This window comes from Nothobranchius furzeri, chromosome 6 (genome assembly GCF_043380555.1).
Source record: "Nothobranchius furzeri strain GRZ-AD chromosome 6, NfurGRZ-RIMD1, whole genome shotgun sequence".
In the NCBI taxonomy this organism is placed as follows: domain Eukaryota; kingdom Metazoa; phylum Chordata; class Actinopteri; order Cyprinodontiformes; family Nothobranchiidae; genus Nothobranchius; species Nothobranchius furzeri.
In genome coordinates, this window is record NC_091746.1 from 62,961,819 (window position 1) to 62,989,791 (window position 27,973).

The 27,973-nt window shown below is 41.4% G+C and overlaps 2 protein-coding genes and 1 long non-coding RNA gene across 7 annotated transcripts in view; all 3 read right to left on the bottom strand.

Annotated features, from left to right (window-relative positions):
- sec31a (SEC31 homolog A, COPII coat complex component) overlaps positions 1–3,196 on the bottom strand; it is a 36,647-nt gene extending 33,451 nt beyond the window's left edge. For all 4 annotated transcript variants that reach the window (XM_054744516.2, XM_015943086.3, XM_015943087.3 and 1 more), the window contains exons 1-4: positions 3,053–3,196; positions 1,872–1,951; positions 1,191–1,513; positions 1,012–1,107 (exon numbers count right to left, since the gene is read on the bottom strand). In XM_054744516.2, the coding sequence (XP_054600491.2) occupies positions 1,012–1,107; positions 1,191–1,513; positions 1,872–1,950 (498 nt within the window). In that variant the 5' untranslated portion in view covers position 1,951; positions 3,053–3,196. The remainder of the gene's footprint in view (positions 1–1,011; positions 1,108–1,190; positions 1,514–1,871; positions 1,952–3,052) is intronic.
- Positions 3,197–3,855: 659 nt separating this feature from the next.
- LOC139070348 (uncharacterized) lies at positions 3,856–4,607 on the bottom strand. Its single transcript, XR_011520889.1, has 3 exons — positions 4,488–4,607; positions 4,171–4,207; positions 3,856–3,964 (listed from the first exon to the last, which is right to left on the bottom strand). It is a non-coding gene; the product is annotated as an uncharacterized lncRNA (long non-coding RNA).
- Positions 4,608–6,892: 2,285 nt separating this feature from the next.
- On the bottom strand, positions 6,893–27,651 carry lin54 (lin-54 DREAM MuvB core complex component). Of its 2 annotated transcripts, none has more exons than XM_015943091.3 (14): positions 27,527–27,651; positions 25,094–25,878; positions 20,768–20,879; positions 20,538–20,668; positions 18,453–18,608; positions 18,101–18,293; positions 17,960–18,033; positions 17,692–17,889; positions 17,518–17,606; positions 15,365–15,436; positions 13,371–13,473; positions 13,155–13,292; positions 12,861–13,063; positions 6,893–7,190 (listed from the first exon to the last, which is right to left on the bottom strand). In XM_015943091.3, exons 2-14 carry the CDS (start codon positions 25,844–25,846, stop codon positions 6,989–6,991), a joined length of 2,424 nt encoding a protein of 807 aa, XP_015798577.3. In that variant the 5' UTR covers positions 25,847–25,878; positions 27,527–27,651; the 3' UTR covers positions 6,893–6,988. The 2 variants fall into 2 exon arrangements, with proteins under 2 accessions (XP_015798577.3, XP_015798578.3); XM_015943092.3 differs by lacking the exon at positions 27,527–27,651 and adding an exon at positions 27,048–27,103.
- Between the last annotated feature and the right edge of the window lie 322 nt (positions 27,652–27,973).

Sequence of the window (27,973 nt, forward strand, 5' to 3'; positions counted from 1 at the left end):
AAATAAACATTACAACTAAAATATAAACAAATTAAATGTTTCAGCTGGCTAAATAGATTGTTGCCGACCCCACCGAGAACCGAACCAGCATCAGCTGAGGGGAAAGCAAAATTGGAGTCAGATGATCTTGCCACTGGACTACCAGAACCCATTCAATAGAGTTTCATGCTGTTATACACCACTTTTGTTAGAGCGGCTGTGATCAGATATTTGCTAAAAGAAACCTTTTCATTTCGAGATATATTCAGGCTTTGTCATGTAGAAAGTTATATTTATCTTGTTTAATTGGAGCATAGAACATAGCATTAACGACTGTAAACTAGTAATAGCCGTAATTCATGTGGGTCAGGTTAGTTTGCGATAAAGTTGAAAAACAAAAACGGAAGTCAGTGGGCTAGGCTGAGTTTGCGTGAATGGGCGGGGCTGACTCTGGTGCAGCTCCACCCTATGGTGCAGCTCCGCCTTTGTAGTTCTGCAGCGAGCACCCTCTCCCTAGATGCGCGACGGAGCGCATCACACCGCTTCCGTGATTCCTTTTAACCATTGAGCGCCATCATCCTGGTCTCTTATGCGTCTTCCTGTGCGCAGAATTATGCTTAACATAAGTCCGATCAGTGAGAGGAATTCTATCTCTTCTGCCATGTTTGACTGAATGGCTTTGTTTGGGTAAATGACGCAAGTACGCCCGCCCCGCCGTACTATGTCCCCCCAGACATCTGGAACTTTTCCCTGCTGTGTGAAGGCAGCCGAAAGGACAAGTTCCGGTACAAAAGTGGTGTGTCTGAAAACACAGTTCCGGTTAAAAACCGGATTGATTTGTCCGCAAATATTCCATAATGTCTATCTGAAAAGGGTCAGAGTTAGGTGTTTAAAACGAATCTTTACTCGACTTAAAAAGGAGTTTGCTGATATTTTGACGTCTTAAATCACAACAATACTCAGCTTAATGAATCTCATTCTAAGAATAATTGAATAATTAGGAATAAAAAAGTTAAAAAAGCATAAAAGCACCTGTGTTTTAGGTCCCGGTGTCATCGGAGATCCAAAGCTATTCATATCCCAGATATATATTTCAGACTCATTCCCACCAGATGCCACCAAGTTTGTCTGAAAGAGAAAAGAAAGAATTTGTTCCTGATCTGGGTTTAAATAGATTTTCTGTGTTATTACCCGGACTGAATGGACCGTACCTGAAATGGGTTGACATCTAGAGCCCTGACTGGTCCAGTGTGCCTATCGCTCTCAGCGATGATGACATCACTCTGACCAGACATGATCTTTGCAGGATCATAGAGGATGACGTTGCCGTTCTCGCCTCCTGCAATCAGGACACCAGATGGGTGACCCTGGTCGTCCATGCCAAACGGACCCCATACCAGTTTGTGGTATCTGTGAGGAGATGAAAAGGATCCACAGGACTTCATGTCCAGAGACGGCTCGGACAAGTCCAACTCAAAAAACTCCAGGGAGGCATTGGTGCTGAAGGAGGCATCCAGCTGTTGGGCTGATGTTCCTGCAGGAAGAGAAAACAGGAGTCTATTTTACAGAACGGGTTTAGGATGAACTTAATAAGTTTCTCTGGCAAATTGATCAACAAAACTTTATTTGAAGTTTTAAATTTCCAAACACTAGACACCTTTTGTCTCCATGATGATGCAAACATCTGTTACAGTTTTTATTTTTTAAATATGAAACACGGCAATATCTTTCCGTTAGTAGCATATAAATCAAATTCAGTTATTTTCTCAGACACTGTGACACAATCAACAATCCACAGTTTAATTCCACCTGTATTGCTCCTTGAATAGCTGGCACTGAACAACAACAAAACCTGTCATAACCATTAGCAGACTCCTGCCGCAGGTCTGTACCTGTCGCCAGGTAGATAGGGTGGTGCTGAGCAGGGCTCCAGCTCTGGATGGCTGTGCGACTGATCTCTTTAAGTTTCATCCTGGAAAAAATATATATATAATTATAGTAAATACCACAGACAAAAAATACATAAATAAAGAAAATAACTAATTTTCACAGAAAGCACCCGATAACTTGTCAGATACCATATCAGCTTTTTGGGTTGCAGCAGCTGTTGGGAGTTTCATTTGAAGTGAGCTCCTCTAAATGTGAACGTTTTTCTTAGAGTGAGCAGAAAGTAAAAGGTGGATTTATTTAGCATAAAAACAACCACTTTCAAATAAGTCCGCTAAATTTAACATATGTGCTTCCTTTCTCATTTTCTTTAACTGGATCTTTTCAATTCACAAGTATTTTATTTTTAGTGTTATGTGGAACTAGCTGCCAATCAATCGTGTCCACTTTGCTGAAAGTAACACATTTCAACACACTGATAAATTCTCACTACACGCTTTTGGTGGAGCTGTTTCGGGGCACTCTGGAGGCTGGTGTTAAAAATAACCGATCTATTGTGAACCATAGCTTATAATACCTTTATAAAGGCATGGATATTTATCCTTTTGGATGATGAATATTTGCATAAATCATCTGAATTTCAAAAGGTTTGTAAATAAAAAGGAGCCAACCCAGGCTTTTAAAGTTCAACTTGGCTACAGATATTTTCTTATTTTATCCAACCAATGTTTTATAAACAGATAAAATAAAGAAAGCCTGCTATAAAGGTCAACCTTATCCACAAAAAGTGAACATTAACACAATGAAGACAGGTTTCCAAACAAGAATCCTAACCAGTATTTTATTTTTGGAGTACATTTTCAGAAAAGTATATATTTTTAACTCCCTTTTCAAGCTGTAATTCTCTAGGCGCCTAATGATGACATGAGAGTTGTTGCAGTGACCAATTCAGATGCGAAAGGCTCTCATTATAACAAGCTAACAGGTGATAAATCAATTCTAATCAACTTAGATTTTCTAAAACGTGTCTCGGTGGTAAATGAAACACCAGGGCATTGTTGTCACCCCGCTGTTTTCTATATGAGCGTAGAGCCCAGTGCTTATTTTCCAACCCTGCTAGCTAAACGGTCTGTGCAGTGAAATCCACAACGAAGAAAGATCTAGTTACTTCTCTAAATCCGCTTACCTTATTTTCTTTTGGTGTTTTTCACATAAACGCAAACATTAACCAGGAGCCGAATATACTCTCCGCCCGAGTAAGTTCCCGTTTTTGGTTTAGCTGAAAGATTTACGGGTGCACAGACGAATGAACGGGCTACCGGGTCCCAGCTGCGGACAGACTTCCACGTCTCCACTGGTCTCCATCAACGTGGCACTTAGCAACAGCCTCCTCCCACGAAGAAGAACATCAGCTTCCGGGGAACATGCTCTTGGGTGTTGTGTCGAAAAAAAAAAGCTCCCATGTGTAGTGCAGGCAACAAAAGGCCGTTCCTCGCACCTTGTACTTCCACGAAAAACATAAATAAAACAACTTTAGTAACGGATGTTTTTGTCACACCGTTTTAATAGTCTCAAATCGTGTTGCTGCCTGCTGATACGGTTGGTCTAGATTTCTAGACTAGCGTTTTACACGAAGAAGACGCTTTGGTGACGTGGGTACTTTTTTGGGCACAACACTGTTAGCTTGCTAACTGTCGACCTGTAGTGGTAGCTATACGAATGACTAACGTAATTTTTCGTGTCAAATAAGACAGAAATATGACGAGTGTAGGGAAGAAAAGTCACCGTGGAAAGGGCTTCAATCTCTTGATGTATTAATTTTGCCGGGTGGTGTTGCCCGTAAAACGTGCCTGAATGCAGTTTGAATTGCAAATATTTAATTAGATTGAATCTCTTTTTACATTATCTACTTCTTACTTATTTGGGAGTGAAATTTCCCCATTGGGCTTTTCTTAAGAATGTTTATTAGTAATGCAGACACAACACACATGCTGCTTTACAATTTATTTAACTGAATATTAAAATAAAATGAAAAACAAATTGATCCAGCGTTGTCCCTTGTGTCATTGTATTATCACCCGATGTCTGTCGACCAACCCTATAAGAACACAGTTTTAATGTAAACAAACATTTCACACAAACAGGAAAACTGGATAACGCGACAAAGACCCTCATTTAAAAGCTGATGGTTAATCTCCCCCAGACACTTGCATGGGTCAGATGGGTAGTGATTGGTATAATCATTGGGATCATGATAATTTCGTTTATCCATACACTAAAATAACAAAATAATACAAAACGTACAGTTTCACCAGCTACGAAGGTAAGCCCCAGCTTCCATCTGCAAAGCAAGATTTGAAAACAATCAGAAGACAACTATGAGCAGAGTTAAATCACATTTCGTTTTCACACAAATGAACAAATCATTTTTGCTTAAACTATGAAGTTTTCATCGTTTTGATACTCGGTTTCAAATAAACGATTACCACGTGCTAGCTGTTCACCAGCCTACGGTTTTAAACTCATAGATTATAATAAACATTTAAAAATCATAATTCTTTGATCAATTCGAATCATTTTAAGTACACAAAACACGTATTTCTATGTTAAAGTTTCGATACCTGTTAATAAAACCACGCTTGGGAACCTTTACATGTTTTTCAGAGGCTCCCAAAAGGAGAGGCTCCTCTAGCTTTTCTTCTACTGCGGTGCGGTGTCTGCCTTTGCCTGCCACCTAGCGGTCATTGGCGCTTAAATCAAATTATCCGATTGGTCGAGAATGGGCATGCGTATTTCATGCAAAGTAATGTAGTCCACAAATTTCCACATCCAAGAAGAGGGTTAACGTTTTATGCGGTTTCCTGTACAGTCACGACGTGGTCAAACCTCTGAAAATACCAGAACGAACACAAAAATCACCAGCAAATTCAAATCTAACGTCAGCATAAGAAATGAACAGAAAGTGACTGAACTTTAAATAAAAGAGTAGACTAGTAATACTTTATAATTTTCTTTTAGAAAACTGTTTGCTTATCTGATGATGCAAACTAATCCTTACAACCACCGGGTTAATTACATCTGACATCTGATTAGATATGGCATTAAAGTTGCACCAGTCAGATGACTGATGAGGAATGTTCTGATGAGTCTTGTTCTTGTTTATGGCGACTTAAAATGTATTTATTAATTACGATAACAAGACCCTTCCCTACACTGCAAGAAAAGGTTTTTTTAAATAAATAAAAACAATCACTTTAGAGATGCAAAACATGGAGTAAAACGATACTTAATCAAGCTAAAAAAACATGAGGAAATAAAAGTTATGATTTTCAGTATAACAGTTTCAAACATGTTTAGAAACAAGTTTTCTATAATCTCATTATTTTTGTTCAAATATTTATGTAAATTATTGAATCTCAAAATATTTTTTATTGCCTCTCAGGGCTTCCACATTCAGTGCACTAACTTCTGGGACTTTTTTTATTCTACAAAATATATCTAGCCTAGAAGTAAAGTTACTGTGCAGATATGAGGAGGAAGACCAAAGGTTTGAAAAAACGGATTCAGGTGAGCTACAATTTAAAGAGCAAGTCACCCCCAAATCAACTTGTTTTTGCTGATAAACTATACAAACGAGTGCCTACGTGTGCTGTAAACACATGCAGTCAATAATTTGGCTCTTTAGAGCATCTTAATTAAAATTTAAATATTCTGCCTAAAACTGTCAGTGTTGTGCCGTCGTCAAGTAAACTCTGCACTGCATTCAAATTTAAATTGGCTAAGAAGTACAGTATGATGTCAGCTAGTACTTTATGATGTCGTTGTGAGCCTGTGTGTGTATTTGTTAGCGGTTCCGCCCTTTCAGTCTGCCAGGCAACCGCATTTTTCAAACAGGAAGTGGGAGTGGAGTAAGACTCCAGTAGGGGGTAACTTGCTGTTTTAATGTACATATTTTGTTTTATTTAATATATTTTTAAGTTTGTGAGACTTTAAATCTCAGTGGACATTTTTTTCTGGCTAAATGAAAATTAAATGAAAATCAAATATCCCTGTTCATACTTGGCTAATTACCAAGCAATAAAATGATGCAGCAGCTCAGTTTAGATGGTTTTAAAACATTCTTGAATTTCCATCCCTAAATGATTAAAATTTCAGTTAGATAGGAGAGCCAATAAAAAGTACATATTTTAACAAAATCATTTGAATTGGCTGCCACAATTCCCTTAAGCGGACCTTCATTGTGAAGATGTCATAATTGTGGCGCATTATCACCTAAAATCCCACCCAGTTGCTGCTTTATTTACCATAATTTCAAGGTTTTTTTTTTTAATTTAAAATGATGGAAAATGAATGTTAATATATTTTTGTTCCCTGAATGTTCTCACAAGACAAAATCAAGAGAAACGGGTAAATTCATGCTGATTTTAATGTACAGTAAGAACATAACTAAAGTAGCATAAAACAGCACCAGGAGAAAGTCCAGTCTGGTCATCTTTTCTGAGGAGTGCCGTCTGTGTTTGTGTGTCTTACACTTGTTTTAGTATAAAAGCAAATGTCACCTCTATTCACTTTCGTTAAAATAGTGTAGCCTAGCCGCAGTTAATAATTAAATAGCCGAGCTAAAAGCTTCACAACATTAGAGCACATCAATTACAAATAATTGTCAAAATAAATATCAAAAGATTCACGCTCTGTTCATCTACCAGCACAGATATTTTGATTACAAATAAATTACAAGGACTTGTGGAAAACGTCCTTATGACAAAGAATAGAAAAACACAGAGGATTCAAAAGAAGAAGGAAAAGCCTGAAACAAACGGATCTGACAGGGCCTTAAAGGAAAAGGAACGGCTGAACTTTATGTTCTGCAGTCGTTTTTTGTGTGAAACACAAAAGTAGAGAAACTGGTAAAAAACTCAGAGCAGATCTGAAAACAAAAGTTCAGAGTTTAAACTTCTGAGCACATCCAAGCAGAACTTCTCTGCCTTCATTTTCCCATTTTTGATGAAGAGCACAACTTGTCCCCCCCCCCCCCCCCCTGCAGAACTGAGAGTGGGGGTTTCCCAAGACCGAGTGCAAAGGGAACTACTGTCCGTCCCTGAACCTGGGGTGGTAGTGAGAACTAGCAGTTGATAGAAGCACAGTCTGCTTTAGCTTTCCCTGCAGAGCTGATAATACTCATGAGGCAGTGTCCAAACTCCTCCAGGATCATCCTCTCTGCCTCGGCTTGAGGCTGGCGGCTCTGTTCGGCCTTTTTGGCCTGTTCCAGCAAACACTCACACGTCGCTTCAAGCACCTCCTTTGTGACGAACGTGAACGGCAGCCTGTGGAGGGGAGGAACAAAAAGAAAACGATCTTAAATAAATGCTGACGTGAGGGTCATGGACACCACGTTCAAAAGTTGTGCCAAGATGCATTTGGACAAGAGGTGGACTGATAGATCGGTCGGCCGGCATTTATTCTTAGTAAAGTCTATTTAAAGAGCAAGTCACCCCCAAATCTACTTTTTTTCTGATAAACTATATAAATGCGTGTCTAATCGTGTTGCAGACATGTGTAGTCAATAGTTTTGCACTTTAGTGCATTTTAGTTAAAACTTTAATTTTCTGCCTAAAACTGTCAGTGCTGTGCCGTTGTCAGGTAAAAACTCTGCACTGCATTTGAATTTAAATCTGCCATCGCTATTGGCCAAGAGGTACCCTATAATGTTAGCTGGTACCATATGATGTCACAATATCGTTGTAAGACGGTGTGTGTGTGTGTGTGTGTGTGTGTGTGTGTGTGTGTGTGTATTCGTTAGTGGCTCCGCCCTCTCGGTCTGCTAGGCAACACCATTTGTTGCACTTTTCAAACAGGAAGTGGGAGAGGAGTAATACTCTGGTAGGGGGTGACTTGCTCTTTAAAGTTAGGCACATCCTCGGGCAGCCTGGTGCTGTTGCAGAATGTCATCTAAATGTATTTTTACGTTCACCAATAACACCTGCATAATAAACACTCTAAATTCCCTTTATTTAGGTGTCTGACTTTTACACTGAGCAGTACACAGAGTTAAGATCATCAGTTAGTGAATTCACAGTCCAGAAACTGATTCAGCTTCAGAAATTTTGTGCACTAGTAATAGCGACATTTTAGCATAAAAATAAAATGGAAAACGTCAAGATTATTTGCCCGTAAAAATCGGCAGTACACATCGACAACCGGCTTACCGTGTCTCTCTCTCTCTCTCTCTCTCTCTCTCATATATATATATATATATATATCAACATTGGCAATAGCAAAACCAAGATTGGTCAACCTCTGATTTGGACCGCTAGAAAGATGACGGTTATGTTTATTTACGACTAACGAGGCATTCATTCCTACTAAAGACCACTGCAAATGCATTGATAAACAAGTGTGCCACACAGATGTTATCAACGTATTTAAACTACTCAAAAGTCCAAACACATCTGCTGCTGCAACCTAGTAAAGCCACAATAATAAACAACAGAATAAAGCCGCCTGTAAGAGAATGGGCTTTGTGTCAGAAATGCACCCTCATGAGCAGGAGAAGCCACTGGGAGGCGCTGTTCATCCACTTAGAAGGAAAAAATATTCAATCTGTATTCATGAAAGTTTAATGTAAGACAGATGGTGGTGGCATTAATTCATTACAGTCTCGTTAACTTTTATCCGACAGGCCATAATAATGTTACATTTTACAAATTATGCAATAAAATAATTTATTCTTTATCTGCACAATTAAATGTGTTTAATGTGAAGTACTAGTACTTCATCTACATTTAGCAGGTTTAAAGGATTTACAGAGGCTTTTGTAGTTTGTGCTGTGGTGCTAAACCAAAGAAACCTTACGGCACAAACGAGACACCTTTAGACTCCTCCAGTCTTTGAAAACCTCTCCACCTTTATCTCCATGATGGTTTATAAACTGCTCGGCTGGAGCTGACTAAAGCCTGGAGGTGAAGACTAGCTGTATGGATGAAAACAGCTGATATTTCAGTTGAAACACAAAAAAACTAAACTCATTTAAAATTTTTTCATATGAACTCAAATACTGATGCAGACTATGATGACTACAACAGCAGCTCCATCCGACAGCAAGCGTGTGCTGCTGTAGAAATGGAATTCGGCCCTCATTAACACATCTAGCCTTTACTGGACTCTATTAATAATGTCTCTCTGAAAGATTCATCCATCCATTCATTCGTCCAACCATCTTCAGCCGCGTATCCGGAGTCGGGTTGTGAAGCAGCCTAAGCCGGGAGGCCCGGACTTTCCTCTCCCTAGCCACTTGGACCAGCTCTTCCAGGCGAATCCCAAGGCGTTCCCTGACCAGCCGATAGACATTGTCCCTCCAGCGTGTCCTGGGTCTTCCTTTGGGTCTCCTCCTGGTTGGATGTGCCCGCAAAACCTCACCAGGGAGGCATCCTAACCAGATGCCTGATCCACCTCAATTGGCTCCTCTTGTTATGGAGGACCAGCGGGTCTACTCCGAGCCCCTCCCAGATGACCGAGCTTCTCACCCCATCTCTAAGGGAGAGCCCAGACACTCAGTTAAGAAAACCAATTTCCGCTGCTTGTAGCCGCAATCTCGTTATTTTGATCACTACCCAAAGTTCATGACCATAGGTGAGGGTAGGAACGTAGATTGACCGGTAAATCGAGAGCTTCACCTTCTGGTTCAGCCCTCTCCTCACCACAAAAGACCGGTTAGGGATGCTGTCAAGCTAAAGAAAGAGTCCGATATATCAAGTCTTTTTGGCCTGTGGGAAACCAGAGGCACCTGATGGGTACCGCAAGTCCAAGCAGAATGCAGCTCGGGTGTGTGAGGAGTTCAATGAGACCATGGACCAAGACTTCCACACAGCTCTGAGGAGATTCTGGTCCACTATCGGGAAAGCACTGAGCTACCAACATTTTTTATAGTGGGGACGGTGTGCTGCTGACCTCTACTCGGGACATTGTGGATCAATAGGCGGAGTACTTCGAAGACCTCCTTCCAGTGAGGAAGCAGAGTCCGGGGATTTTAGGCTGGACTCTCCAATCTCTGGGGTCGAGGTCATTGAGGTGGTCAAAAAGGGGGTGGATGAAAATCCACCTGGAGTTCCTTAAGGCTCTAGATGTTGTAAGGCTGTGTTGGCTGACTGCAATATCGCATGAACATCAGGGGCAGATCCAGACCGGGGGTGGTGGTCCCCCTATTTAAAAAGGGGGACCGCAGGGTGTGTTCCAACTTAGGGCTGGACGATATAGAAAAAAAGTGAATTGATAAAAATAAATCATATTGAGCTATATCAATAACTATTGAAAACCATTTGAAAAATGCCATATATATTTAGTGCAGCCCTGGCCATCTTAGGCCATTACTTTATGATAAAACAAGTTGGTTACATTACCAGACTTGTTTTTTATGGATTCTCTGTTGCAAACCACTGTTGGTTGTTTTTTGTCAGACTTAACATACCGTGTTTATTTATAAAGCACATTTAAAAACAGCATGACAGCTGACCAAAGTGTCAGTATTAAAAAATAAACAAAAGACAAGATTAAAAAATCAGATAAAAGAGATCAAATAAAAAAATTAGGGCTGGGACTCGATTAAAACATTTAATCTAATTAATTAGAGGCTTTGTAATTAATTAATCTAAATTAATCGCATTTTAATCGTTCAGAAAAATGTGTCCTCAAAGCAAAACTTTTAATTAAAATTATGATACAGAGAATCAAACATTAGACATGGTTATTACTGTAAACTAAAGCTTTTAATTTAAAAAATGCATTTTAATTATTCAAATGTCACTGTGTGATATGAAACAAGACCCAAATCAACTAAAATCAGAGTAGTGAGGACACGGAGCATTTTGCCAGCTGCAGCCAGGTGCCTCTCGTTAAGACTACGTTCATAAACTACTGTTAGGGGAAATACTTATTCTGTCTGGTGCTTTCAGCGCTGCACAGGTGTTACGTAAATGTTAAAAATATAGCTTACCGCAACTTTTGTAAAGTTTCCGGTGCCACCGGGCAGCCGCAGCAAAGACTATCTCTGAAAAATGTCCGTGACACGGACTCCATTGTTGTCTGGACGTTTATTTTTTCTAAGTTAAGAAAAGAGGCGGACGTGTTTCCTAAATCCTGCATCAGTCCAAGCAAGGCAACTTCTGTCTGTTTTTATCCCGTTTTAGTAGCCATCAGCGCTGTGCATTCTTGTGTGCGTCAGTGATATTCAGTCTACGAGGAAATCGTGCAATGACAAAGGCTCCGCAGGTCTAGCAAGCTGTGATTAAATGCGTTAATTTTTTTAACGCATCTTTTTTTTTATTATTAATTAATCAATTAACGCGTTAAAGTCACGGCCCTAAAAAAATACATTTAAAAGAACATACTAAAGCAAAACAAGGCCACGACTAAAAGTATAATAAAAACACACTAAAAGGTTAGCCCATTCTGGCAGGGAAATACCACAGAGGAAAAACTAGATGCCCTATCATAGCTCAGAAGCTAAATGATGAAAATAGGCCTTCAGCGCCGACATAGTGAAGGGGCCTGTCGTACATTGAGGTAGTGCATTCCAGAGTTTAGGCGCAGCGAACACAAAGGCCCGCTCCCCGCGGGATTTGTATCTCATCTTTGGGATGCACAGGAGCAGGTGGTCTGCCGATCTCAGAGTTCTGGAAGGGGTGTAAGGTTTGATCAGTTCTGATAGATATGCGAGAGCTGGACCATTCAGAGCTTTAAAAACTAAAGTTAAAACCTTAAACTGGATGCGATATTTAACAGGCAGCCAGTGCAAATGGGCAAGGATGGGTGTAGCGCGACAGCATCTGGCGGAGTTTGTCAGAAATGTAGCTGCTGCGTTTTGTACTCTTTGAAGACGCTCAGTTGAGGATGACTTGTAAGAATGAAAACATCGCCACACTGGTGAAGTACTGTAACCTTTTATGGGACTATTTCTTCCCTCTCCTTGCTGCAACCTCTCGGTGAAGTCACACTGCTGTCTGTTTCGGTTTGAGGGGAGGGCTTGGTGACGGAGCATGCTTGGGTCTGTGTGTTTGATTTGTTGGGTATAAGTAATGACTCTACCCAATAGGCTATAATAGAAAAACGACACTTTTATTGATCCATTTTCTTTCTATTCAACCACATGTCAATTGATCGATATATAACGTTATCAAGTGTTTGTCCAGCCCTATTCCAACTACACTGCTGAGCATCCCTGGTAAAGTCTATTCTGGAGAGGAGGGTCCGGCGGATTGTCCAACTTCAGATTCAGGGGGAGCAATGTGGTTTTCGTCCTAGCCGTGGAACGCTGGACCAGTTCCATACCCTTATTCCATCCTGGAGGGTGCGTGGGAGTTCGCCCAACCAATCTATATGAGTTTTGTGGATTTGGAGAAGGCGTTCGATCGCGTCCCCTTTTGGGGTCCCGGATCCTTTGATAAGGTTTGCTAGGTCCCTGTATGACCAGTGCCAGAGCTTGGTCCACATCTTTCTTGAAATTAGTGGCTGGAATTTGTGATTTAGTCAGTTTATATGGAAGATTATATGATTCACTGAAATACAAAAGCTTCAACGCAACAGAAGTAATAACAGAAATACCAAGAAGTCAGAAGTTGTGCTCGACATGTCCTGGCAATAAAATATTCCCCCTGCGTCGATACGTGTGTATTTTTGTTTTCAGTAGTCATGGCGTCTGTTATGTGGTGTTTACTCTCGTTATCGAGTGTTATTTATTCAGGGTGACGGTCGATCACAACAACAACCAACATTAGCGGTAAGACGCACCCCTAGAATAGAAAAATGCTGAAAGAACAACAAAGCAAGCATGCTCATTACAAACTGGTGCCTGATTTGCAGCCGCAGCTGCTCAGACTTCGTGTTTTAGCACGATTGATGATCTTTTTCTTCCATTTAGCCTTTACTTCAATACCAGGTAGGCCGATGAACTTTATTTTCCTTAGGATGTTATTCAGTTGTGTGGAAGTGTTTGCAAGTACCTCCCGCCTCCACTGGAGACAACGGGCATGGTCCGCATGAGCAGGTCAGAGATCTGCGATGACAGTTTGGTTTTGGCTGCAGTCTGCTGCTGAACCCTCACTTCAGCGGCATCGGCCAAATGCATCAACGTCTTCCTCTCCGGGCTCTCCTCAAAGTTTTTACAGCCGATGCATTTACAAATGGACGAGCACATGATCTTTGCCTTCACATTAGAGAACAAATGTCAGTACCACACACACGCACACACACACACACACACACACACACAGCCAGTCTAAAAGCAGAGACGCCACCTCGTAGCACTCGCAGTAGTTCTTCAGGCAGCCCGATCGCTTGCAGTTGCAGCCTTTGCTGTGCCGGCGGTCCGACTCGCCCTCTTTGCCTTTTCCAATCTTAGGTTTGAAGGCCTCTGGATTTCTGTCCAAACACGTCTGTGAAGAGACATTTTCACCTCAACACAAAGACCCAAAGATGACAAGAACAAACGTGTAGTTGAACCTCCAGCCCACCTTGATGGCTTTGAGCCGCTCCGTCTCATGTTCCAGGTTATTGAAGCAGTTATTGCAGTTGCAGTTATTGCAGAACTCTCCATTAGCAAAGCAGTCACAGTACCTGGAGGAAGAAAAACAATTTCATTAGTTATCAGCTTTGCCTTTTAGGTTTTCCCTGCAAACAAAAAGACAAAGAAATCAGGATTATATGTAAAAGGTTTTTTTCTTCTGAAAGGTAATTTGAATAAATTGTACTGGAGGCCATGTCCTGAACCACTACCGTCACATTTGTAGTTTATTATATGGATTTATACAAGATGAATGGTCAGGTGTTTAAATTATTAGTTTTCTTTTATGCGTCTTAACTTAAAAGAAAATACTGAACTGGAACAAAATTCAGACAGATCGGCAGTAAAGGCATCTCTCACCTTCCTTGTTTTCTGTTATTGGGTCAGAAAACGACACAGAGCTACCTTCAGTCGCTGGTGTCAACATAACTCATTACATTTAAAACAATATTATTAAAACAATAATTCCTATAACAAGCAATGACAGCAGCTGTAAACAGCCTTTATAACTGAAACAAGTGATATTAAAGCGTCTCACTGCAGGAATAATGAGACGAACCCTGAGATATGTGACACGCAACAGAAAATCTCATGTTGATTTGAATAATTTTATGCTATTTATCATCGGATATTTAAAGAGCAAGTCACCCCCAAATCAACTTTTTTTGCTGATAAACTATATAAATGAGTGTCTAACTGTGCTGTAGACACATGTAAGTCAATAACTTGGCAGTGCACTTTAATGAATCTTGGTTAAAATTTAAATATTCTGCTTTAAACTGTCAGTGGTGTGCCGTCGTCAGGTAAAAACTCTGCACTGCATTTGAATTTAAATCTGCCATCCCTATTGGCTAAGAGGTACACTATGATGTTAGCTGGTGCATTATGATGTCACAATGTCATTGTGAGCCTGTGTGTGTATTTGTTAGCGGCTCAGCTCTCTCGGTCTGTCAGGCAACAGCATTTGTTGAATTTTTTAAACTTGAAGTGGGAGTAGACTAAGACTCCGGTAGGGGGTGACTTGCTCTTTAATCTCGACATTCAGGACAATAAAAAAAACTAGATCAGGACATTCCTAATTATTAGTAAATTGCTTTTTATTCCTAATTTGTACTGAAATAGCACAATAATGCTAAAGCCTGAGTGTGAATATTCCTTTTCCAAAATTCTCCAGATGTTCCTGTAAGATAAAATCTTTAACAGCACCTCACAAACTCCAAACAAATTTTAAAGAGCAAGTCACCCCCTACCAGAGTATTACTCCACTTCCACTTCCTGTTTGAAAAATGCAATAAATGCTGTTGCCTAGCAGACCGAGAGGGTGGAGCCACTAACAAATACACACACACGCACACACAGTCTCACAACGACATTGTGACATCATATGGTACCAGCTAACGTCCTAGGGTACCTTTCATCCAATAGCGATGGCAGATTAAAATTCAAATAATAAAGTATTTTTGAATTGAATTGAAACCCAGTGCAGAGTTTTTACTATATAAATGAATGTCTAATCGTGCTGTAGACATGTGTAGTCAATATTTTGGCACTTTAGTGCATCTTAGTACAAAATAAAATAGTACAAAATAATCTGCGTAAACCATCGCTGTTGTGCCATTGTCAGGTAAAAAATCTGCACTGCATTTGAATTTTAATCTGCCATCGCTATTGGCTAAGAGGTACCCTGGAATGTTAGCTGGTACCATATGATGTCACAATGTTGTTGTGAGCCTGTGTGTGTGTGTGTGTGTGTGTGTGTGTGTGTGTGTGTGTGTGTGTGTGTGTGTGTGTGTATTTGTTAGCGGCTCCACCCTCTCGGTCTGCTAGGCAACAGCATTTGTTGCATTTTTCAAACAGGAAGTGGGAGCGGAGTAAGACTGTGGTAGTGGGTGACTTGCTCTTTAAAGACCACATTAACATGAAAACAATGATGACTGAACTTACAGTTTGAGACACTGTGACTTGGTGCAGTTGCAAGGTTTTCTTGGTCTTGAGGTCGTTTCTGCTGCAGACACACTAGAAAAATAATAAATCGTATTACATAAGTCATTAAATAAAATAAAAAACCGGCCAGTTCCGGGTTTGGAAAGAAAACAGGAACACATGCAGGTAATATTACACATCTACGAGAGTTTCTTATGAGCACGACGGGCATCAAATCATTTCACGGCCTCTAGTGTCTCCAGAGGAAATGTACCGGCACAAACACAGATAACCAGTCAAATCGGGCTCGACAGTCATCTTTACTTGTGCTCGGTTTGAACTCTTACGCACGGATCACACTGTGCAGTTTTTGGCTACCTTTGCCAACTCCCTGGTCCTGAGCAGAATCGTGACAAAAACGGTCGTCGTGAGGGTGATTTGCATCTATGTGCACCACGCTGTGAACGTACAGTGTGACCGGCTCTGCGACAGCTTTTTGAGCCGTCTCACGACCAAATCAGCCTCAAAAAGCCTTCAAGCATGCTTGAAAACCTACCATTCCTGTCTGCAATCGACCAATGAAAACACACCTTTGGGACGGCGCAGCAGCGAGACTCCGCCTCTCTGAGCTTCGGTTTCAATTCATGTTTAAAATGTGGATTATAAACAACACCCTAGTTTTTATTTTTGTTATTAGCCCAAGTTAAACCGGAGTTATACTAAAATAATTTAACAACCTTTTTAGACCATCAGATAAATTGTGAAAACTGATTCTGTGATCTGTGAGAGCCGAGAGGAGATGAGCTCACGAACACAAAAACATGAGATCCCTTTGCTGTTGGTGGAAACTTCACATATTCAAGCGATAAGGATGGTTCAGGAGCGTTTTGCTGCAGCAGGACAGAGGAAGCTCTGTGACAGCAGGTGTGACATGGAGCGGATCTGCGGAGCAGTAAGACAGAATTCACGGCAAAAGTTACATCGCAGAGATCTGTGACAGATTGTTACTTCTCTGTAGTTTAGTGGGTTCTTGTGTATAAAGGAGGAGAAGGATGAATGACCAGCTGACAGCTCCGCTGTTTAGCTGGAAGACGGGAAAAGGAGACCTGCAGCCGGAGTCTGATGCCAAAGCGAGGGTTTTAAAAACGAAGCTTCCTGTTTGAGGAAGATGAGCTGGGTACCATTTTCAGATTTGTTTTGGTTAGCGGTCTGCGTAGTGACGTATGCTTTGGTTGGGAGGTGCACTCGTGACGCAGCGTGTCCCGCTGGAGCGACACGTCGTGCAGTCTGCCTCACTGAAATCTTACGTCGTACAATGCGACACCTCTCTGGAGTTCTCACAGTGTGACAAGAACAATCCTGTGCGACGGCCAAAAATCGCACAGTGTGATCCGGGCTTAAGACGCGTTTTCCTCGCCCTTTAAGTTGGCAAGAAAAAAGTTTTCCTAACTTCTTGAACAACATTCCAAAACTTTTGAGTTAATGACCATTTTTATTGTTCTTGATGTTCAAACATACGTTGAGGTTCACTTTCTACACTATAATAAATGTGGACCAAAATCTAACTGAACTTTTCTGCTTCACTTCCTTTAATTGTAATAAAACTACAAAGACCACTGGGTTAAATCCAGACCCAAACCATGACACATCCTCCATGTTCTACAGATGTTCCACTTCTCGTCTTCTCCAAATATAGTCAAGACGAACTGAAAGAACATTTCTGGTTTGGAATAATCTCTCTAAGACTTGTTTCCACTTCATGAAAACAGGAATATATTTAGTTTTTTGTGATGAGCTGCTAAGAAAAAGTCTAAAAATCCGATTTTAAGTGTTTTTTACTTAGCCGTCCGTGTGAACACAACATCGACTCATTCCAGGAATTGTTTCTAATTGAGTGCTCCACTGATCATAAACATGGTTTGAACAAACTTCCCCCAGAAAACTAGAGAAAGCTGAACTGTACATGAGTGAAAGTGAAAATAGATTTTTAGGAAACTGTTGAGATCTTTAGATTAGAGATAACAACCGTCTCCTTATGAGTAAAATGTGGCGCTGCGGTTCCTGGCTTTCAGGCGACCCTTTAACGCTCTCCGTAATCCTCCTTGATTTTGACCTTTGGTTTTTCTCCATTACCTTTTTTCTAGTCTCCAGAGACGACTTGAACTCCTTCTTACCCGTTAAGGGGCAGTTTGGCCTGGGTCTGAATGGCACCGGATGCGGGAAAACTCGAGCTGCTGGCGAGAGTCGCGAACGGCTGCTGGAGCTACGAGAAAATAACAGAAACAGTTTAGGCCACTCCTACAAGGAGAACGCCATCTAGAACCAAAGTAAAGCGAGAACCCACTAACCTGTGTGACGTACTGTGCTGGAACAACGGTGTACCCCACACTGCTGCCTCCGGGGGCCGGCGCCAGGACGGTGCCCGGGGGCAGGCTGGTGAAGCCGGGCTGGATCTGGGGCAGTGGCGTTGCAGGCATGATGAGGCGCTGTTGGGTCTGAGCGGTGGTGACTACTTGTGCTGCTGATGGCAAAGGCTTCGGCACTACCTACAGGTGACACAATGCATGACCACAGTGTAGGGCTGCCTGAAAGCAGGTGGACAGTAACCATGGTTACCTGTTTTATGGCCTGAGCCGAGACAACTGGGACCGACATCCTGACTGCTCCAGTACCAACCATCACAGGTTTACCTGTGGGAAGTTGTCATGATCAGCGGTGTCCGACTGAGTCAGGAGAACAAGGATGCTTGGAGCTCACCTGTCTGAACCGAGCTGGTGTTGGGACCGCTGAGCTGTCCCGTGCTGCTCGCCGTCGTGGCCGTGACGAGGCGAACATAGTGAAACCGGTTTCCCGGCACCTGAATCTGTTGCACATTCGGCTGGGTGGACAGAGGGATGATGGTCTTGTACTGGGAGCCTCCAACTCCTCCCACTGGCACAGATTTAATATTCTAGAGGTAAAAAATATATTTTCAGATGTGGTTAATGAGATATGCAGACAGGGGCAAAAACATTAGCTTTTGTCTTTTGAGTAGAGACGATTAAAAAAAAAATAACACTGCAGATGAGGACACCGTGCACATATGCATCAGGTACAGCTTCCATCTCACCTGTGCCGTGGTCTGGCTGGTGGCCACCTTGATAGGAGATCCAGGTGTGGACTGCTGGACTGCAAGGATTTGTTGGCCAAGTGCTACACCGACGGGCAGAGCTACAGACTTCTGAGAGGCACTGGAGGGCGGTGAGGCCACAGAAACCACGGTCACCTTACAGAAATAAACCAGGAGAAAGACCTAAGAGCTGAGCTGGACTTAAAAACAAACCCGTCCAGAGAGGAACCAGATGAAACACACCACTCAAAGTGAGTCTCCACTGCAGACAACAATAACAATAACTGCATGATCTTAATGAGAAGAAATGCCAGTGGTGTGCTCGCTTTTACATTAAAGTGTAGAGCAACATATGTAAAATCAGTTATCTGCCTCAACAGCAGGATCAATCAGAGATGGACCGATCTGGGCTTTTCTATTACCGATACCAATCCTCACAAAATTAACGAGCTTTCGAGGAATATTGGCTCAATCCCGGAGCTCAGGGATGGAATGCATCGTGCTGTGAAAGCACAAACTCATTTAATTGACGAGATGAGTCGTAAGCTTGGAACTTTGGCTGAGATTCAGGCTCTGGCACAGAAGGTGGATTCCATCAAGGAGAGTGGACGGATCAGCACGGATTGGGATAGATTAATTACGCCATTATTGGACCTGGAGGGGTTGAAGACCAACAGGACTCTAAGGCAGAGAGGAAATTATCTCTGTCTGTCCCCAAAACAATTCTTATCTGAATCTGGCGCCCTTGGAGCCTGTGAGGCTGAAGTGATCCCCCCCAGAAGAAATGTGGAATGCGGCCGTCGCTATGGAAACTCTCCCTATCCCAGCCTGGGCGGGACTGTGATCGGTGAAGGCAGTGGAACCATATCCAGGAGTCATTGTGCTCTCCAACCCATTATCTCCCTCCCCTGTCCAAAACGGAGGTGATGAGCGCTGCTCCATGCGGCTGCATGCACTGAAGTGAGGAGAGTCCCAACCTACCTCCCCACCTAGTGGATACTTATGTTGTGTAATGTCTGAAGTCTGTGTGCATATCTGTCTAAGGTGTTTTTTTGCATAGCAAAGCTGCCCTCTCTGTTGAGGGGTAACTCCGAAGTGCCTATTTTCCCTCCCCCTGACTCTATCCTCATATAAACCCCCTTGATCTATAACGGTAGCGCGACTCGGGATGCGAATGTCCACAGTCACCAATTCTTGCCATGTGTCTATGTATGTATGTCTGATCTCAGAATTGTGTGTACTGAAACTCTAATTTCCCTCTGGGACTAATAAAGTATCTTTGAATTTGAATTGAGCTGCAGAGATCCGGTTACCTCTCATCTAGACTTTTGTCAGCAGCTTCCACCTTTTTCATAAAAACTACTGAGGCCACGATCAGAGACGACTCCATGCTTTAGAGAATGTGTGATTTCTTTAAACATTTATAACATTTTTTTTGAAGGCATTGTAACTGTTTTGTTGTTTAAATTTTGATGATGAGGATGTAAACCTGAGGGGGTAGGGCTAAATAAGTATACACTTCTCCCTACTCCTTTTCAAACAATTGCGTGGAATGATTTTATGAAATGTTGGTGAATGTATATGTTTGAAATAAAGTGAACTGAACTGAACTGAAATAACATGTTTACAAATTAAGTGAAGCTACTCATGCTAGGAAAGTAGCGCCCACAACGGTGGCAGTAGGACCGGGCGATATGGCCTCAAATCTATATTGCAATCTAATCGGAAGCATGTGTGGTAACGATATATTGCGATATAGTTTTTCTTCTATTTATGTCAAAATGACATGCTTTTAAATATTCTCATGTGGCAAACATATGCCACGTGAGGCATATAGGCCTCCTCCTCTGCCCAATCCATGCTTGCAGTCACTGCCATTCTATTGCCCCTATGTCAGCAGGGTGCTCATCTTAAGTGATGTCATGTGTTATCGCGATATCGCGATATGGCCAAAAAATATCATTACCCAATTTTGTATCGTTTCTACCTTATATTGTTTATATTGCCCACCACTAGGTGGCAGCCCAGTGAGATACTGGTTTTAGCGCTCTACTGGTTAACAACAACATCATTAACATAGAGTACCTTGCTGGGAGTCTTGAGAGGTGAGATAGCGATCTTTTTGCCAGAGATGCTTTGCATGTTAGTGTTGTGTGGCTCAGACAAAGTGATGGTTTTGGGCGTCATCACAGGGGAGCTCTGGGTCAGGACGCGTCCTGTTAATAAAGACGTAGCAGCAGATTAGGATAAGTTTTAACTTCATCATGACAGTAAATAATTCAGTAGCAAACAAACATAGCTAAAGATAAATGTACCCTGGATGACAGGAGAGACAGGCATCTGAGGACTTAGACCTTTGCTGTTGACAGTTTTTGTGATGATAAATTTGATGGGAGCAGCTGATGATGCTGGCGTTTTCTTGGGAATCTGAGAAGGTAAAAAAAAGAATTAAATAAAAATCCCAAAACATTTATAATATTTGCATGTAAATAAGTGAAATTGAGAGTTAATCTCCCAACACAGTAGCTGAAAAATACTCATCAATCTGCGTCTTGTGAGTAGAAAGGTGGAGTTGGAAATTTGACAGCATAAAGATGATCTGAAAGTCCCAGATTATTATTATTTCTTTTTTCCTTTATTTTCTCTATTTTTCCATTTCTTTCTTTGTTGCTTTGATTATCTGGTTATTTTCTTATACATACACCTGTGAGCTGAACATTCAGCAGCATAACTCATGTCTAAAACAAGAGTTCTGTATTTGTGGAAGATTCTCGATCAGAACTGCATTAGAAGTTAAAAAATAAAACGTCACATGTACAGGTGCTGGCCAGTAAATTAGAATATCATCAAAAGGTTGAAAATATTTCAGTAATTCCATTCAAAACGTGAAACTTGTACATTATATTCATGCAATGCACACAGACCAATGTATTTCCGATGTTTATTACGTTTAATTTTGATATTTATAGGTGACAACCAATGAAAACATCAAATCTGGTATCTCAGAAAATTAGAATATTCTAAAGGCCAATGAAAAAATGTTTGTTTCTCTAATGTTGGCCAACTGAAAAGAATGAACATGAAAAGAATGTGCATGTATAGCACTCAATACTTAGTCGGGGCTCCTTTTGCCTCAATAACTGCAGTAATGCGGCGTGGCATGGACTCGATCAGTCTGTGGCACTGCTCAGGTGTTATGAGAGCCCAGGTTGCTCTGATAGTCGTCTTCAGCTCCTCTGCATTGTTGGGTCTAGCGTATTGCATCCTCCGCTTCACAATACCCCATAGATTTTCTATGGGGTTAAGGTCAGGCGAGTTTGCTGGCCAATCAAGGACAGGGATACCATGGTCCTTGAACCAGGTGCTGGTGGTTTTGGCACTGTGTGCAGGTGCCAAGTCCTGTTGAAAGGTGAAGTCTGCATCCCCATAAAGTTGGTCAGCAGCAGGAAGCATGAAGTGCTCTAAAACTTCCTGGTAGACGGCTGCATTGACCCTGGACCTCAGGAAACAGAGTGGGCCAACACCGGCAGATGACATGGCACCCCACACCATCACTGACGGTGGAAACTTTACACTGGACCTCATGCAACGTGGATTCTGTGCTTCTCCGCTCTTCCTCCAGACTCTGGGTCCTTGATTTCCAAAGGAAATGCAGAACTTGCTTTCATCAGAAAACATAACTTTGGACCACTCAGCATCAGTCCAGTCCTTTTTGTCCTTGGCCCAGGCGAGACGCTTCTTGCGCTGTTTCTTGTTCAAGAGTGGCTTGACACACGGAATGCGACACCTGAATCCCATGTCTTTCATGAGTCTCCTCGTGGTGGTTCTTGAAGCGCTGACTCCAGCTGCAGTCCACTCTTTGTGGATCTCCCCCACATTTTTGAATGGGTTTGTCGTCACAATTCTCTGCAGGGTGCGGTTATCCCTAGAGCTTGTACACTTTTTTCTACCACATTTTTTCCGTCCCTTCGCCTGTCTGTTAATGTGCTTGGACACAGAGCTCTGCGAACAGCCAGCTTCTTTAGCAATCACCTTTTGTGTCTTGCCCTCCTTGTGCAAGGTGTCAATGATTGTCTTTTGGACAGCTGTTAAGTCAGAAGTCTTCCCCATGATTGTGGTGCCTTCAAAACAAGACTGAGGGACCTTTTAAAGGCCTTTGCAGGTGTTTTGAGTAAATCAGCTGATTAGAGTGGCAGCAGGTGTCTTCTATATTCAGCCTTTTCAGAATATTCTAATTTTTTGAGATACCAAATTTGGAGTTTTCATTAGTTGTCACTTATGAATATCAAATTTAAATGTAATGAACATTGGAAATACATTGGTCTGTGTGCATTGCATGAATATAATGTACAAGTTTCACGTTTTGAATGGAATTACTGAAATATTTTCAACCTTTTGATGATATTCTAATTTACTGGCCAGCACCTGTAGATGAAGTTATTCAGGTTTTGAACGGCTGAACAGATGTCTACCGCAGCTCGGGTCTACTGATTCTGATTCTAGTTCATTTAGATTCATCACAAAGATTTATCATTAAAATATATTTTCTTAATTCCAGTCAACTTTGAAAAACATGATTATGAAAACTGAGACTTTAACGTGGCAGACCTGTTTTTGCTGGTGTGAATCAACAGCTCATCACATGGCTACAGAACAGTGGTAAACCAACTGTGCAAAAACACTGGCTGATTAATGTTGCATCCATAACAATGGCCGACTGTGGTGTAAACCGCTTTGGAGCCCTCTGACTCAGAAACAAGAGCAGGTCATTTATCATCACAAGCCAGTTTTTAGACATAATTCAACATTTTTAATGAAAAATTTCAGCTTTACTTTAAAGGCGTGGTTGATTCATTCTATCAATATACTGGTTCACCATTTCCAGAAACTAGAATGACAAAACAAAAATTATGATAAAATAAATAAAAGATGATAATTTAAATAAAATACAACCTAAATGTGATGAAAACACTAAATTCTAACTTGAACTGAAGTGAAAAATAACATTTCTTTCTGCTTTCCTGATTCATTATTCGTGTTTTTGCACTCATAGAGGTGAAGTTTTACTTCAAGAGTGAATAACGGCAAGTAAAATGATGCTCTGCTGCATTTTTGTCAATATTATTACAATAATGTTGGAGATGTATCCAGTTTCATTCATTTTTGTTGAACTGCGCTCAGATGACCAGCGCCGGTCTGACCCACCGTGGTGCTCACCAGTGTGTGTGTGTGTGTGTGTGTGGGGGGGGGGGGGGGTAATGTAACCTCGTGCTCTTTAGAAGTACGTCTTCATCCATGCACTCTGCTCAGCAGCAGCAGCGTTTCGTCCAGAGCCGACACAGATTGACAACATTCATGCAAATGTGGGTGAAGCGCTAAACTGTTGCACTCCTCAGTGATGTAATCCGCAAGCACAACTGGTTAGCTAGTAGTAAATAATTCTATATCATAGGCCAAAATCATACCAAATACATCACATACCGTGCATTACTAGTGACAGTGTGATGTAGCTCTGTCAGGCTTTTCTAATCCTAGAGTTTTTATCATAAGCTAATGCAGCAGACACGTGTAGGAGACTATTTTCATGTTCAGCCTGCATGAAAAACTCAGTGACTGATTATAATCAGAAATAGTAATAAAAAATAGGGTTATCAGTAGGGATTCATCGATACCAATACTGGCATTGGTAAAACCTGAAAGTGGCTTCACTGTAACTTGTCGTTTCTGCTCACCTAATATTTTAGTTTTGTGACCATTTCTATTAATATCTTATTTTTTTTGTCTACCTCAGTCTTTTCCTGTTGAAAGCAGAGAAGAAAATAAAATGTGTATTCCAATTCATTGCATTTTTTATGTGGTAGAAGTATCGGTATCGGCGATTACGCAGATCCAAGTATTGTATCGGTTTGGAAAACAGTGGTATCGTTCCATCCCTAGTTATCAGTGGTCCACACCTTCAAGTCAAGTCATTTGCTTTGCTCTTGAATAAAGACTTTTAGTAGGAAACAAAGATTACAGAATAAACATTTATTTCAAAATTATAAATCACAATGTTGGTCTTTAAAAATAAACGTGTCTATTATTGCATCTTTTTAGAATCATTATGTAAACAAACACTTGTCTTAACAAAAGGTGCATCATTACAAAAGCATGTTTATGATGCCTGCCTTAGGACTGCAGATGCAAATGAGCAATTTGGCTAACTGGCATATTTACATTGATGCTTCTGCTGTAATGCTGATCTATAGGCATTGTCCTAATTTAATAAACAAAAAAAATGAAATGAAATTTCAAAGTAGTTAGGTCGGAGTTTCTAGGTCAGAGTAGCCAAGTTGTTTATTACGCATGTTCTGTGGGGCTGATACATGTTCGAAAATAAAAATGACAATTTAAAAACTTTAGTTAATGTCTGTTTGAACTGAGAATCAAAGGTTGAATTAATGCCTACTAGCTGGAAATGTGATCAAACTAGCACCACTTAACAGAATTAAAAGCTAATAATCAGTGTTGTTGGCATATATTTCCCTATAGGTCAAAACTATCATTTGTATGGAGTAATTTTACAGAACACATAAAACTAAATTATAGGCATCTAGTTGTTTTTTTTTTTTGTGCAGTGAAGACAAATCAATAAACGTTACCTGTACAGTCTTCAGCTGCTGGGCCTGTAACGTGGTCACTTGGTTTCCAGAACTCGCCATCACTGGTTTCAGCTCCGTCCTTTCACCAATAGTTACCACTTTAAATTGTGGCGTTGGTGACTTGGTGTTCCCTGCAGTCTGTGATACTCCAGGTTTGCTGCCTGTGTGGGGCAACTGAAAGAATATAGGTTGCCCCGACTTTCCTATTGCTGTCACCAAAAGTTTTTGTCCTTCCTGTTTAATGATTTGGGGTGGCGTCCCTGCAGATTTCACAGCCTCTGTGGCTTGAGATGAGGCCACCTTATTAAGAATGATCTGGTGGTTGGCTGCAGAGAATGCAAACTGAGTTGCATGCTTCTGTAAGCCGCCTGTGGAAACAGTAGTCCCTGTGACGCTGTCTGTCGTTTTGGTTGTGGCCGTGGAAGTAGACAAAGTTGATTTAAGGGAAAGGAGGGTCGAAGAAGTGGAAACTGAGACAGACGGCTCATTTCCAGAACTGATGGTGAGCATGGAGTCTGCAGCTTTGGAGGAAGTCAGAGTCTGGGTGTGCTCTATTGAAGGGACTTTGGAGCAGATGCTCAAATTTTCTGATTGCATGGGTGCATCTGTCTCCATGGGAACAGATGTGTCCTGGCTTGCCTGGGACTGGACTGCAGTGCCATCAGACTCGGAGTGTGGGACGTCCTCTATGGCCTCGGTATCCATGATTTCATCAGGAAGGAGGCTGTTGAGCTCTGGCGACACCACATCCATGCTTGTTGTCCTGTCTCAGCACTCTGAAAAACCTAAAATAACAAAGCAGCTTATTTTAGTTTAGGTCAAAAATGTTAAAAACCCAAAGATCTGGGGTTGCATTAGGCATTTATTTGCCTAAACTCACCAAAATATTGCATTTATAGTTAGCAGTGAGTAAACGGAGGTAGAATTGGGGCAATAAACCGATTGTCATTTGAAATATTTCGTGATTCAAATGCCTATATAAACATTTTTTCATGATTAACACAAATGCAGACTAACATCTTGCTAGTGAAACAGCAGGAAACAGAAACGCTAGCGACTTAGCCGGTCTGATAACTTGACCTGTATGGTAGTTTACAGTAATTACGTGGGACTTTATCAGCAATAAAACGCAGCAGGAGCTCCATTTGTCTTCAGGTGGTTCTGACAGAAGCTGAGAGCTGATGGTGGTTTAGCTAGGCCGCAGCGTTTCATCTCAGGCGTATCTTTGTCCTGCTGCTCTCTGCTCAACATTAATCCACCGAAACGCACATAATGTGAACCCCTTTCTGCCCCAAACCACACACCGGCAGCTGCCCTGGATGCTTTCACGTCCCTACGGGGGAGCGAACAAACGGAGGCTGGGTATGACTGCTCCCCGTTTGCGTTAAAACCTCCCCAGAAGTGATGTAAATTGGGGTGTAAAGAGTGGGGGGAAACGTCAAGCTCTCTGCTGGCTGCGTTACTATTTCAGGCCGGGGTTGGATTTCGAAAGATCCGCCATTTTTACCTCGTCATCAACTCGGTTAGCTTTCCGGTTAGCACACTGAAGAAGGGAATGCGTTTAATATTCTTTACATCCCACTGAGAGTATTAACAGAGAGAACTCATCGTGAATAACGCGACTTCAACAGGAATGAGGAGGAGAATCGCGATGAACCGTGTGTCACGAACAAGTCCGAAACTCTAGCAGCGCACTGACAATGTAAACAATGTTAGCTTTCAATAATGCCTCCTCCTGTCACCTGAGATATTTAATCTGAACGTAACGTTGGGCCAACGATGCAGTTATTGCAACTGCCAACAGTTTGCTCTAACGGTCTCTACTCCTGCGGTGGGCTTGTTCTAAATCAGTATTAAATGGGACATTTATTAAATCATTCGTGACATTACTTTTTACTTTACGTCAGCGGTGTCCCCGAATAAACGAGAAAATGACACAAAAACACTAACTTACGCTTTACAGCTCCGTAAACTTGAAACAATTCACAGAAACTGGGTCTGATGACTCCAAATATAAAGAAAGAAAAATAAATTCGCGCAGAAGTCGGTTGAGATTCCGTCAAAACATGTCCCTGTTCAGCTAAAAGCGGTTACTTTCCATTTACGGTGCATTAAGTTAACCCAGAATCTGTGCACCAAATAACACTCAAAGTTATTTTAATTTTATACGTGTACAAACACAAAGAATATACAAATATATAATTTTAATTAATGAGAAATACTCGGCTACTTTCTGGCTACATAATCAGCTGCAGCCTCACCAACCCAACCCAGCGGGCAGGACAACTGTACCAGCAAAGTTAACGAGCCTGCTAACCCAAGCTAGCTAGCACAACATTATATCTCAACATGAAACACATTCTTAACCTTGCAGCTTCCTACGAGATAAAGTGTGGTGATAATTAGAATAAGCCAATACGCAATCGTTCTTACCCAAGATTTTAACGCTGGGCAGGGCTTCCAGATAAAACAAGAAAAGGAAAAAGCGATTGTTCAAAATACCGCGCCGAGCGCCATTCCTCCCTGACATTTCACAGGCCGGCCACGCCCTCCACGTAGAACGTCACTGTGACGCTACGCTTAAAGGTACAGCACTTTTAAGGCAAGCCGTTGTAACATATAGCCAAATCACTGTGTTCATGTGATCAATAGTCTGGTGTTAACTTATTGTTTAATGTGTATTTATTATCTTCATCTTTGTTTATTCTTTTGAGTTTTTTGTACATGTTTGCAATTTCGCAATTTCTTTATCCTATACCGTTACGCATGTATTTGACTGTTTCATTGGCATCTTTCAATTAAGTAAAAAATAAAATAATGAAAAAGAGAAGGGGTATTCACGCCCTCCAGTGGCAACAATTTAACTACTAGGAGGAGATG